This window comes from Amia ocellicauda, chromosome 19 (assembly GCF_036373705.1).
Source record: "Amia ocellicauda isolate fAmiCal2 chromosome 19, fAmiCal2.hap1, whole genome shotgun sequence".
NCBI classification, from domain to species: domain Eukaryota; kingdom Metazoa; phylum Chordata; class Actinopteri; order Amiiformes; family Amiidae; genus Amia; species Amia ocellicauda.
In genome coordinates, this window is record NC_089868.1 from 18,072,151 (window position 1) to 18,086,717 (window position 14,567).

The window sequence follows — 14,567 nt, forward strand, 5'->3', positions numbered from 1 at the left end:
GATCTTTCGATTCCTGTTTCTGTTATTAGCATTAACTTCTCCACTGACGCACTTTAAAGCTGTGCCAGCATATGAGATGTTTCCCCAGCTGTCTAGAATATATTTAAAACACCTCCGTTTGAGTTTTTAGTTTTCTTAAAGAAAATGCATAAACATAATGACTGCAAAATTCCACTCTTTATCCTGCAGAGAATGTACAAATGTAATATTTTAGCAGTTTAGCAACCCACTCAATAGTTTTACGAGGTATTTTTTTGCGTGAGCTTACAGTACCAGTTCTTCATATGTGCAACAGATTAATTTTAATTATACATTTTGAATACCCTTCGGTTAATTGGTTACAGGTAAAAATAAGGAATGGAAAAAACTGCTTAATCTGAACACTTATTTACCAAAGTACATATCCTACACTTCCAATATATATATATATATATATATATATATATATATACACACATCCTTTAAAAAACAAAGACTGAATCCCAATTCTCAACTTTTTTACCATTGTCTTACTTTTTCATGGAAAAGTTATAACAACGTATGCATGCAATAGACTCACATTTTCTCGTGAAGCACATTATAGGCCTATATCTAATAATGACTGCATAGCTCATATTCTGGTATAAAATATCAGTGATGGATGAGCATCTCTCTGCGATGACCTACATGTAGGTGGTGTCTGGCTCCAGGCAGCGGATTATCAAGCTGATAGATGAAGACAAAAGGTCAGGAATGTCCCCCAGCATCACACACGGAGACTTGGCCCCAGACAGAATATCATCCACAAAGCTCAGCATCGTCTCTGGAAGGGAAGAAAATATATTTTTGTGCTATTTGTGATACCATTTGAATGTGGTTTTGCTTCAACTGCCTCAGGTTAAAAAGATCCTTCATAGGCATACAGGTTACATTTTATGCATACTTTGCAAAAAGAGAAGAAAACTAAAAGGTTCAGAATACGTTTCTTTTTCATTTCAAACACATTCTCACAAAATCCTGACAGACTCCTTGAGAAGAGGAATGACATATAAGATATTAAATCAAATGATCCAAGATGGCACCACCATTGTTTCCAGCAGGAAGTAAACGTGAAAGTAGTAAATAAACTGAAACACATACAATTATGAATCATCATGGCAACATGGATTTGTATTTATTTATTGACTTATGTTGTGAACAAGTATGGATACTAGTGATGTGCATGACAAATATTTTGACTATCGATAATTCCACAGCTATTGTCGGGGACTATTCGAATACTTACAGTGAGGGAAAAAAGTATTTGATCCCCTGCTGATTTTGTACGTTTACCCACTGACAAAGAAATGATCAGTCTATAATTTTAATGGTAGGTGTATTTTAACAGTGAGAGACAGAATAACAACAACAAAAATCCAAAAAAAACGCATTTCAAAAAAGTTATAAATTGATTTGCATGTTAATGAGGGAAATAAGTATTTGACCCCTTCAACTTAGTACTTGGTGGCAAAACCCTTGTTGGTAATCACAGAGGTCAGACGTTTCTTGTAGTTGGCCACCAGGTTTGCACACATCTCAGGAGGGATTTTGTCCCACTCCTCTTTGCAGATCCTCTCCAAGTCATTAAGGTTTTGAGGCTGACGTTTGGCAACTCGAACCTTCAGCTCCCTCCACAGATTTTCTATGGGATTAAGGTCTGGAGACTGGCTAGGCCACTCCAGGACCTTAATGTGCTTCTTCTTGAGCCACTCCTTTGTTGCCTTGGCTGTGTGTTTTGGGTCATTGTCATGCTGGAATACCCATCCATGACCCATTTTCAATGCCTTGGCTGAGGGCCAAGATTTGAAGGTACATGGCCCCGACCATCGTCCCTTTGATGCGGTGCAGTTGTCCTGTCCCCTTAGCAGAAAAACACCCCCAAAGCATAATGTTTCCACCTCCATGTTTGACGGTGGGGCTGGTGTTCTTGGGGTCATTCCTCCTCCTCCAAACACGGCGAGTTGAGTTGATGCCAAAGAGCTCGATTTTGGTCTCATCTGACCACAACACTTTCACCCAGTTCTCCTCTGAATCATTCAGATATTAATTGGCAAACTTCAGACGGGCCTGTACATGTGCTTTCTTGAGCAGGGGGACCTTGCGGGCGCTGCAGGATTTCAGTCCTTCACGGCGTAGTGTGTTACCAATTGAGATCATTAACAAGATCCTCCCGTGTAGTTCTGGGCTGATTCCTCACCGTTCTCATGATCATTGAAACTCCACGAGGTGAGATCTTGCATGGAGCCCCAGACCAAGGGAGACTGACAGTTATTTTGTGTTTCTTCCATTTGCGAATAATCGCACCAACTGTTGTCACCTTCTCACCAAGCTGCTTGGCGATGGTCTTGTAGCCCATTCCAGCCTTGTGTAGGTCTACAATCTTGTCCTTGACATCCTTGGACAGCTCTTTGGTCTTGGCCATGGTGGAGAGTTTGGAATCTGATTGATTGATTGCTTCTGTGGACAGGTGTCTTTTATACAGGTAACGAGCTGAGATTAGGAGCACTCCCTTTAAGAGAGTGCTCCTAATCTCAGCTCGTTACCTGTATAAAAGACACCTGGGAGCCAGAAATCTTGCTGATTGATAGGGGATCAAATACTTATTTCCCTCATTAACATGCAAATCAATTTATAACTTTTTTGAAATGTGTTTTTCTGGATTTTTTTGTTGTTATTCTGTCTCTCACTGTTAAAATACACCTACCATTAAAATGATAGACTGATCATTTCTTTGTCAGTGGGCAATCGTACAAAATCAGCAGGGGATCAAATACTTTTTTCCCTCACTGTAGCTAACACAATAAATTTAAAAACATTGTTAAATAAACATTCATAAACATTAGGCAATGTAAAAATACTTTCCTATTAGGAGACATATGGAAATGGCATAATGACTGCAGCAATAAGCATACCTGTCAACTCTCATGCATCTCGTATCACGATATTGTCACAATTATTTCGTTAATTACAATTTCAAATTAACTATAAAGGTTGTAACCTTTTTTTTAAAGGAATGCTTACTTATGGGCGTCACCCGAAAAATTATGGCAGAGTTGACGTGTGCATAAAAACTATATATTTTGCAATCACAGCTGTAGCCTGTCCGACCACTTTGTTTTTATTTTTCAAATGTATTAAATTATTAATTACATTTTCATTCAATAATAGTTTAATACCTATGTGAGCTGCGACGCAAATGTATTAGACTATCTAATTTATACAATCCACTTAACTAAACTATTTACTTTTTCCACGTTTCTAAACCACACTCAACATATAGACAACCGGTCTATGCTAAATCAAATCAAGTTCCAGTGAATAAAAAATAAATTGCTTATAGGACGATAGCACTTATTTTACACTGAACAGTATTTCCATGCAGTACTTTTCTGAGAGGAAAATCGTTAGCCAAGGTATGTTCTTGTTTAGCCAATCACAGACAAGAAATAACAAATCCTCCCTCTGCCAATCTTCATTTTCGCTACATAGAGAGTCAATTAAGATTATAGCCTTTAAAACAAAATCAATATATACTTTTTTTTGTTTTACTTTCAAATGTTGGACTCATTGACGATAGTGGCCATCGTTAATGAATAGTCGAATGTTTGACTATTCGGTCTCATCCCTAACGGTTACTTCGTAACGGATGAGTGTCTACTCAAGATTTCCACTCTCTAAGCTATATGTGGCAGCTGCATTCAGATTCCGGGGTCATCTAACCTTTTAAACACACAGCTACCCACACATTGAATGTATAGATTTCCTCTTGCTCTTGAGAGATCATTTCCACAGCATAAAATGGAACAAACGGCCATGCTTTTATGGACTTCACAATAACACTGCATGACAAAACACTCTGGCAGATGATTTGTTTTCCAACTACTTTTATACTCTTGCAATCATTTGTTTTTGCAGGGACGTACTTCCAGGAATTAAATTAGAAAGCTGCATTATGTAAACTGCCAAACAAACAAAAACAAAACATGGATGAAATACGGATGAAAACATCTCAAGATGAAACTTTAGAATTAAAACTGTGCAAAACAAAAACAAAAACAAATACAAAACTACCAGCCCCCTGATTATTAAGCAACATGGTACTTATGAAAACAATAACTGGTACAAAATGAAAATGGAGAAATAGCAACATGCAACACATACATATTCAGTAAGAAAATATAATTGATATAAACTACTTGTTTAGGATATTTTGTTAGCTCACATGATATTTTGTGAGCTTAAATGAGGACCCATACGGATCCAGTTAATTGAAATATGCTTGTTGGCAGTGTAGTTCACTCAACATCTGAAATAAACATGCATGTTAAACTCCTATTTTTTAATAGTTGTACTGCATTTATCAGGTGTGTGAATTACAAACATCCAGGAGGGAGAATTCACATGGTCATAAATCTCCACGTCGCTTTACGGTTCCAAGTCCTGACATTTTAACAGAGAAAACTTAAATATATTTTTTTTAAGTAGGGCATAATAAATAAATTAGGTCTTAGTAGGAAAAGACAACATAAATTAGGCCCCTAAAGAAACTTTACGCTACCAGAAGAAATCAAATAATACTCTGTCCTCATTAAAGTGCTGCAATAGTGTTCTCCCAGCTGTATTTCTTGCGTCACGGAGACATACTGTGGCACAGGGTGTCACACTTGCTAAAGGTTCACCTGTCATTAATAAGGACAGCTTGAGATGCAGAACCTTGAGGAGTGGTTTAGAAGTCAGTGCTGAACTCTGATAAAGCCTCTTTATGATACAACTCCGGACATTCCTGTTGCAAGGACACAGCATCAGCCAACATTCACCCTGGTAGAGCCAGCTAGAAAATACAAGGATGAACACAGGGCAAAAATATGAAGAAAAAACTAATACTGGGGAAATGTATTTGATAAGAAACATATTGCGACTGATTTTGTATTGTATGTTTTGAAACTATCAAATAAAAGAGTATGTTTAACAGAAATACTTGGACAGGGTTTTAGATGAAGTGGATTCTTTGTGTTCCATCAAGAAACTACAGGTGGGCTAAATGAGTGACAGGACTCTCTTCTGTTTCTTATTCTCTCGTGTTTCTCTCAGTCCATCCCTATTTATATACATACTTTTTAAATCATTCTGCTAACTAAATGTACATTATGTATACTTTCAGATTTAAATAACTGCTTGGATCTATTTTGATGCTACATCTTTGCGTTGCAGGCAAAAGCCATTAAGCTATCAATATGTACACATAAATTAGCATTGCATTTCCCCAAAATAAGTAATGAGTAATAGCTGCTATAAGCTGCTACTGCCATAGTAGTATGACCTTCCTTTACCTTTTTGGATAATTATTCCCTGAATTTCCATTCTGTAAAGCAAAATGATAAAGGGTTTTGACATGTGCACCAGGTAACAGTGCAATGATTCTGCTGCATTTAAAACATGGGCATAGTTAAAATTCAGGCCGATAGTGTCACTTGATATATACATTGCCGCTTTCTATTAGCTGTCTCTCTAAAGTTTTTTGTTGATTAGAACCTGGAAAGGAAAATGGAAAGCAGTTAATGGGTATTTAAATATTCAAAGTTTGGTATGTGGTTGCTATAACAAACCAGGAAAGTGAATAATCGGTTGGAGATAATCCCTATTTATTTGTTATCAATTTATCTCAAGCTTGAAATGATCTGCTTGTAAAAGAATTGTATGTTAATGAATGTTGTATTATTATTATTATTATTATTATTATTATTATTATTATTATTGACAGTCACTGTCTTAAAAATATATAAAAACATATTAATTTTGTTGCAGAGCACAGCATTATCTTGACATATCTAGTGATTACCGTGAACAACTGCATTTGTTTGTATTTATTCTTAGTATATTGTACATGCCATTTTTGCAGACCTATCCAGTTTTTGCTCATTAGTGATGTTCCACTGAGTATAACATAAAATGCAAGGAATATTAAATTGCTTTCCATCTGTGACGGGGGAAATAATGCTCTCAAATAACACAGGAGAGGGCAGGGACATTCTGCTTCTTGGTACATGTGTTAAATGTTTTAAATGTGTTAAAAATAGGATGTACATCATTATTAAAACTAAATCTGAATCCCAGCCACTTCTCCTGGGACAAGTATAAATCTAAGAATATTTAAATAGATCAACGGATACTCAAAGAAGTCACAAGCTATGTCTACCTTGGACAACAAATCAGTGCAGACAGAGATATTATGGAAGAAATCAAAAGAAGAGTAGAAATGGGATGAAGAAACAGCACGCTGTTGAAAGGAACTCTACCAATTTGACTGAAGAGAAAAGTATTTGATCAATGCACACTACCAGTCCTCACTTAATGCAAAAAATATTCATAAACTGTGGGCGACACAAAGGAGCATGGAAAGATGTGACACTGAAAGAAGATCAAAGATGGACAATGGAAGCTGTTGAATGGATACCAAGAGATGAAAAAATACCTAGAAGACAACCACATAGAAAATGGGAAGATAAAATCATACACTTTGCAGGCGTGACATGGAAAAAGAGATGCTATAGATCGAACCAAGTGGAAACATCTTGGGGAGCCTTCATCAAGCAGAGGATCGATATAGGCTGATGGAGATGGTGATATACACTCACCTAAAGGATTATTAGGAACACCTGTTCAATTTCTCATTAATGCAATTATCTAACCAACCAATCACATGGCAGTTGCTTCAATGCATTTAGGGGTGTGGTCCTGGTCAAGACAATCTCCTGAACTCCAAACTGAATGTCTGAATGGGAAAGAAAGGTGATTTAAGCAATTTTGAGCGTGGCATGGTTGTTGGTGCCAGACGGGCCGGTCTGAGTATTTCACAATCTGCTCAGTTACTGGGATTTTCACGCACAACCATTTCTAGGGTTTACAAAGAATGGTGTGAAAAGGGAAAAACATCCAGTATGCGGCAGTCCTGTGGGCGAAAATGCCTTGTTGATGCTAGAGGTCAGAGGAGAATGGGCCGACTGATTCAAGCTGATAGAAGAGCAACTTTGACTGAAATAACCACTCGTTACAACCGAGGTATGCAGCAAAGCATTTGTGAAGCCACAACACGTACAACCTTGAGGCGGATGGGCTACAACAGCAGAAGACCCCACCGGGTACCACTCATCTCCACTACAAATAGGAAAAAGAGGCTACAATTTGCACAAGTTCACCAAAATTGGACAGTTGAAGACTGGAAAAATGTTGCCTGGTCTGATGAGTCTCGATTTCTGTTGAGACATTCAGATGGTAGAGTCAGAATTTGGCGTAAACAGAATGAGAACATGGATCCATCATGCCTTGTTACCACTGTGCAGGCTGGTGGTGGTAGTGTAATGGTGTGGGGGATGTTTTCTTGGCACACTTTAGGCCCCTTAGTGCCAATTGGTCATCGTTTAAATGCCACAGCCTACCTGAGCATTGTTTCTGACCATGTCCATCCCTTTATGACCACCATGTACCCATCCTCTGATGGCTACTTCCAGCAGGATAATGCACCATGTCACAAAGGTCGAATCATTTCAAATTGGTTTCTTGAACATGACAATGAGTTCACTGTACTAAACTGGCCCCCACAGTCACCAGATCTCAACCCAATAGAGCATCTTTGGGATGTGGTGGAACGGGAGCTTCGTGCCCTGGATGTGCATCCCACAAATCTCCATCAACTGCAAGATGCTATCCTATCAATATGGGCCAACATTTCTAAAGAATGCTTTCAGCACCTTGTTGAATCAATGCCACGTAGAATTAAGGTAGTTCTGAAGGCGAAAGGGGGTCAAACACAGTATTAGTATGGTGTTCCTAATAATCCTTTAGGTGAGTGTATATATATCCTGAAAACTGTAGATTGAGCTTTTTGTTTTCATTTCCAAATATAACAAACTGTAAGTTAAAAATAAAGTATAAATAATATTCTTCAAAATCTGTGTTTTGTTGATCTGCACCTTAAAAAATGTTCCTGAAAAACTATTCACTATAAAAATCACATTGAGTAACTGTTCCTTTTGAAGTTGCCATATTAAGTGTTACATCCAAACAATCCTGATTTTATTGTTTGAGTAACAATGCTACCATTTCCAGGCATCTGTGCAAAATGGCAGGTGTCCTTACACTACCTTATCCTCCATTAAATATATCAAATAAACAAGTAACAGAGAACTGCTGGAGTTTCATGTATAAAAGGGACACGTTTAATTAATAGAGGAAATATACTATAATATAATATACTATAATAAGGCACTGAGTTCAGATATTTAAAGTAAAACAATGAAGAGCATATCAAAAGTTCAACACTGTTAGTTTATATCTACATATAATACATACATACAGATAGACCTTTTGTATCAGCTTATTAGTTCTAAAATAATTATTTCAGATTAATTTGATTTTGCCATCTCATACCTTCTGTCTGAATCTGCTTGACATTGGGAATAGTGCAACTAGACCACTGCTATAAATTAAAGCTGTTCTCTAATGGATTGCAGCAAACGCTCTGAACTTCCTCAGGCTGGAAAGAAGGGGAAAGGCAATAATTTCACACTTGTTTTTGAGTTACTGCACCATTGGAAATACAGGTCATTTCACATATTCTCACATTGTTTAATAGCTTGTGTAGTTTCTGAGGTGACAAACATAGAATGGAAGATAGCAGCAGAGCCAAACTCAAAAACAGTCCTTATTGATTAGTTATTGGCATACAGCTATCTCATTCAGTGAGATCCAAATCCATCGTCAATTCACCTTGAAGAACAGAAAACAATGCGTTTTTTGTTTCTTCTCCTAATTAGAAACATTCACGGAAATCTTACTTGACTTGAGTCTGACAAGTTGAAAAAAATTAAATAACATATGGAACAAAAACAAAGTAATTTTAAGCCCTTGACAGGTGCTTTCTCAAAACACTTGGACAGCTTAGAAAATATTCAAAGATGGTGATAAAGGCATGTTGTTCTTTTATGAAATTAAGCTTGATAGTGTTGATGCAAAACATGCAACAATTGTTGCAGTCACTGAACTCTTAAATGTTCCTCTGACATTTCATTTTTACACACAGAAGTAATATAGACTACATTGGAGCACATATATAGCTTTATATATGCTATGCTGATTAAAGAGTTTCGTCACATTTCTCATGGTAAAATTCAGACCATGGTGGATCAACACTGTATGAGTTTTATGGATGTTTCCTATCTGATAAAAAACATAGATTTGATTATACAGATAGATAGTCTCAAAAACTACAGCACTAATACAAACCACATTCCAAACCTGAAATCTGCAATTTCAAGAATGGTATTGTGATCGTATGACCCTTAAATATTTACTATTTGCTATTTAAGTGAAACATAATACATGTATTTTTCACACTCTTAAAAACACCTCTTTGTCTTCCTTTTTATTGTATATTAACATTTTATGGTATATAATTGCAATAGATTGTTTAATTGTTCCTGGTAATGTGCCAGATTACAAAGTACTGTAAATTACAATGTTATAACATGGAAATAATGTAATTGTAATTTACATTAATATCTAGTCTGACCCATACTACTAATAATAATAATACAAAACACCCTTAAACAATACCCAATATTGTAGGCATGTGCCATTTAACAATACTGTTGTTTGCTGACATTTGTTTAGTGTATTTGTCTTAAGTACCCACATTACTTAGTAATATAAAGACACAGTTAACGTAGAAGTTATCAGAGGCAGTTAACAATGAATACTTGAAAGTATGATATGATGGGACAAGATATATCCATGGTGGCTACTTATCATAGGATAATAATAGGAAAATAATTTGCAATATCTTGCAGGGAATGCCAGGGATGATGATTAAATGTTTGTAAGAAGACTTCGCTCCTTAACATATTACTAAATAGCCAAGGGAAAAAATAAAAAAATAAAGTCTTTCATATAGGAGGCTGATATTGATTTGTCAACAGACACCTGTCAGTGTAAAGAACTCCTTCAAATAAATTTGTAATTTATATATATATATATATATATATATATATATATATATCTAAATTACAATTTATTTATTTATTTATTTATTTATTTATTTATTTATTTATAATACATAATTGAATCCTAAATTGAAGATATTGTGGATTTATGTCTGACAATACAGGTTAATACATAGGGCTACAATTCCTCAAGACTTGCAATCAAAGTTAACATGGAATTCTTTAATCCCCATGTAGCCTTGCTTTGTGATGAAACATGTACTGATTCATATTTCCAGTTACCCACTGTCCACAGGGAAGACATCTCAATACTTAATGCACAAACAGAAAAAGCATTCTGTTTGTGTCTTTATCACCTTACAGACAAGTGAATAACATACTGGGGATAAATACTGAGTTGATGTAATTTATTTATTAGGACAATGCATCAGGAACATGCTTTGCTTACTTTTGGGGTGGTTTTTAGTACATCCACATTTAAAAATGTAAGCATCCACACGTTATTAGAGAGAAATATATTTCTCTTTGTTGAAACCTGTCATATTCTCTCGTAGAATAAAAGACAAAATGTTTTCGATCATCAGAACCTTAGATGTTATGATTGGAATCCTCAAAATGCATGAAATAATGAAGATGCTATTGTAACAGCATTGTCTACGAGATATCATGACAGGGTTGAGCATTTGATAAGGTATCGACATTAACACGCCTTTTGTTATCATGAAAGAGTCAAGGCTTTCATGTGTATTGTTAGATTTCTGTAATACCTCTTTAGCTCCTTTCTGCACTGAAAAACTGTAAAATGCACATTGATCTGGATATTCAAGAATGGAGCTTCATACAGATGCATTCTCAGCGACTGACCTCATAAAAGCCAAGCCTCAGAATTCACTGAAAGAAAGCAAGCAAGAAAGAAAAGATGAAATGAAAAGAAAATGATAATTAATCGATATTTACTTCACTTTATAATTTATTTTAAATAATACAATCATTTGGAAAAAATAGGTACTTACACACCTCCGCTAACTGTGGCAAATCCTTTTAATACCTGTTTTTGTCAATCATTTTAAGAAATTAGATATTTATCTTATTTAACTTATCTATTCTAAGATGGGACTTTCCTTTAACCATGTCAAGGAGCAAGCGAGAACTCTCTCTGAACACACACAGAGACACTTTTACAGATAAATATTTTTGATTAATCTGCAATGTTACCTCACTATTCCACGCGGCTGGGAATATTACCAGTTCTGTTAAACCAGTAACTTCTAGGTATCAGCACATTTGGCAGATATCAAAAGACTAGACTCAACAAACAACATCTGGGTCTCATTGTCCAGTTTGATACTAACAAAAGACGAGAGATAGACGACAACACTGAAGTTTGTAATATATTGATTCTTGGCACTTCTCACCTAAAAATGATTAACAGACTTACACTCCCACATGGAAAATATTATCTCTTTGAGAGCAGCAAAGGAAATAAAACCCTAATTGTAACTGAGGAAAAAGGGGTTTATTATCTGGACACCTACACTGGGCAACACAGAGAACACTTTAATCTGCTTTCATTCTCCTAAAAAACTAACCAATGAACATCATTGATCTGGTGAACTGTCAGCTGTATACTGCATTCAATTACGTTTCGATAAATTATTTTTTTTCAAGGAACTTATTAAAATTACACCTTATCTATACTGACCAATAAGACCAATTTTTTTTCTCATAACAAAGACTACAACAAAGTGTAGCCTATGATATATAAGAAACTATTTTGTACATAATATATGTACATAAAATGAAAAATGGCCTAGAACTACTTGTATGTATTTCTTCCAATGGGCTTTGTTTGAAGAATAATGATGATATGTAATATAACTGCATAATCTTTTTCTTTTTATCTTTGGACATGTTTCTTGTGGATTGGTAGTCTTAATTAATTTAATGTAGTCATGTCACTGGTTTGAGTATCTTGATTAGCACACTGATAAAGGCCATGGAAACACACTGGTAGTCGTTCAAGCTTCAAAACGCCAGACCTTCATGTGTGGATGGACAACAACAATGTCATAGTCCTGCTGCAGTGCTCCACATCATTTGACTAATCCCTGAGAGGACAGGCAGGTCTGCCAACGTCAACCCCAGACAAATCAAGAAACCAGGCTCCAGGCACTACAATAAAACGAGAACAGCATCCAAGAGCCACCACTCAAGGACTTGTCTCAGCAATGCATGGGGTTGCAAATTACCACTCATTGATGCATAATAAGCATCCAGTTAACATTGAGGGATGCACTACAACCACTTTACTATTTAACAGCAGTGCTATTTTAAGATCGACTTGGGGGTTCAAGCAGTCATGGAAATCGAAGCCAACACTTTTATGACATCTGGTAATACCAAAAACAATTAATTCAATACAAAGTTAATAGAACACATATGAGAGGGAAGAAATGACTATTTATGATGGGTCTAAATGACTCAGAAATCTGTCAGCATTGCACAAACAACATGTCAGATGGTAATATCTAATCTGCTTTGGTTCAGTTCTCCAATAAATATTTTTTGAGAAAGGTAATAAATCAACAGTCTCTCATGTTGGGCTGTATTATCACTGCCCCATTGGAGACCTCTCAAATGATACAGATACACTAAGCTTCTACTTCTCTACACTACAATTGCTAACACATTTATACTAACGAATTGGAAATGTATGAAAAACGTATCCTGAACTCACTGGCAGAATCTGGTAACATCTTGTCTCCTTTCAAAAGAATGAAGTCAAATAATTGGAATCTATCTGGACACTTTCTGCCTTTTTTTAAGCCCTCAAACTGAAATACTGGCAACATGTATTACCAAGGCCTAGGTACATAACCTCACTCAAACACAAAAGCAAACTACACACAATTAGTGGGGCAATTATTTTTTCCAATCAGGGGTCATTTATGTTTTCTGTCTGTTTTACATTACATTTACATTACATTCTTGCTCTCATTTGAGTTCCCTGCCCCCTTCTCTTTTTCCCTTTCACTCATCTATTCTTCGTATGCTTTTATTATTTCATACTTCAGAAGAATGGTCTGTCTCTTGATTTTTCTTTCTTTTGCTGTAGCAACTGCCGTTTAAGATGTGTTTGCTGTCGTTATTTGTACTTCTAAACCTCTAATATCAAAAAGGGGAATGTGGGGTGAAACACATTGTGCAACAAGGGGTCCTTGTTTGGTGGTGATGGATTGAAATATGTTCTTTGGAAGTTTGACCCCCCCCATGCAAACACCCCCACCCTGGGGGGTAAAAGCAAAACAAGTGTGTATGTCAACAGGAGTATCCCCATTTGACCACTGTGCTGTAGAGAAAACAATCAAAAGCCACATTTGGCTCACAAAGCCATGAAAAATGTTCTAGCATAAACGTATTACACATCAGCCTGTTATATATGCTTTTCTTGTGCCGTAGGACTAGAACGGTTCCAACCTTTTTCTGTCAAAATTACTGATGTTTGTCCAGTTGCCAGCCGATGGAAAGAAGATATGCCTCTGATAAGCATTGGAGTCTATCAAAGTAGAATCAAGAATAATGGTTCAAAAGCACTTAGCTTAACATTTTAAGAACCCAAAATACCTGCCATAAATGAACTGCTTACGTAGGGCAAATGTTCAGTTTGTTAAAATGTGTTGTTGTTCTTGCAGTTGTTATTATTATTATATTGAAAGCTTTCTGTAAATCAGAGAAGTAAAATAATATTTTTGAAGTGTAAACTGTGTGGCATGTCTTGGTGTTTCCAATGTCCATGGTTAACATGCCCCTTGTAATATGAGATTACCACAAAACCACTGACCTTGGCCACGAAAATAAAATGTACGCAAGTATGTGGAAAATTCCTACACTTTTAAGAACCAATAAGTTCTGTACTTTCTTTTCCTTTCCATACCAGATCACCTCAAAACAGCCTCCAATCTATTTTCATGTCGAAGGTCAAAACTACAGTAGTGAAAAATACCTAGGTGTTGTTTACCACTTCTGCTAAATTTGTATAATTTGATTTTCACTATCAGGCAAAAAACATTCCATATGGTGAACATTCATAAGGGGTTTTACAAACTTACAAACTGAGGAACCCATTTTCTTTCCCCAAGTGCAGACTGTGTGAATGGATTTACTATCGAGGGAGTGGGCAGTTTTTCTATAGTTTGTCAACAGAGAAAATAAGAATTTATGTTGACCCAAATGATTTACCATTAGGCACAAATTGCAGCCTTCTAAAACTGTAGAGCTATTATCACCAAAAGATGTTTATGATTCCTTTAGGTCATTCTTCTAAAGCGATTAAACTGATTTCATATTACATGCATTGGGTAATTAAATCTTGACACCATACTGTAAATTCCCGGAAATTACTTGCACCTTTTGCATTATGTGCAAGACTGAGCTGTTTCATTTACTGTATAACTCATCCCTCTTAAGTAACATCTATCACTTATTTTAAGCTGCTCAGCATGTTGACTACTAAACTACACTGGGTACATATCTTGTATAAAATGTGAGTTC

The 14,567-nt window shown here is 36.0% G+C and overlaps 1 protein-coding gene across 1 annotated transcript in view; it reads right to left on the minus strand.

Annotated features, from left to right (window-relative positions):
• Positions 1-14,567, minus strand: part of astn1 (astrotactin 1) — a 218,998-nt gene that overhangs the window by 14,038 nt on the left and 190,393 nt on the right. Inside the window, exon 20 of the mRNA XM_066692128.1 lies at positions 667-802. Coding sequence (XP_066548225.1) covers positions 667-802 — 136 coding nt within the window. The remainder of the gene's footprint in view (positions 1-666; positions 803-14,567) is intronic.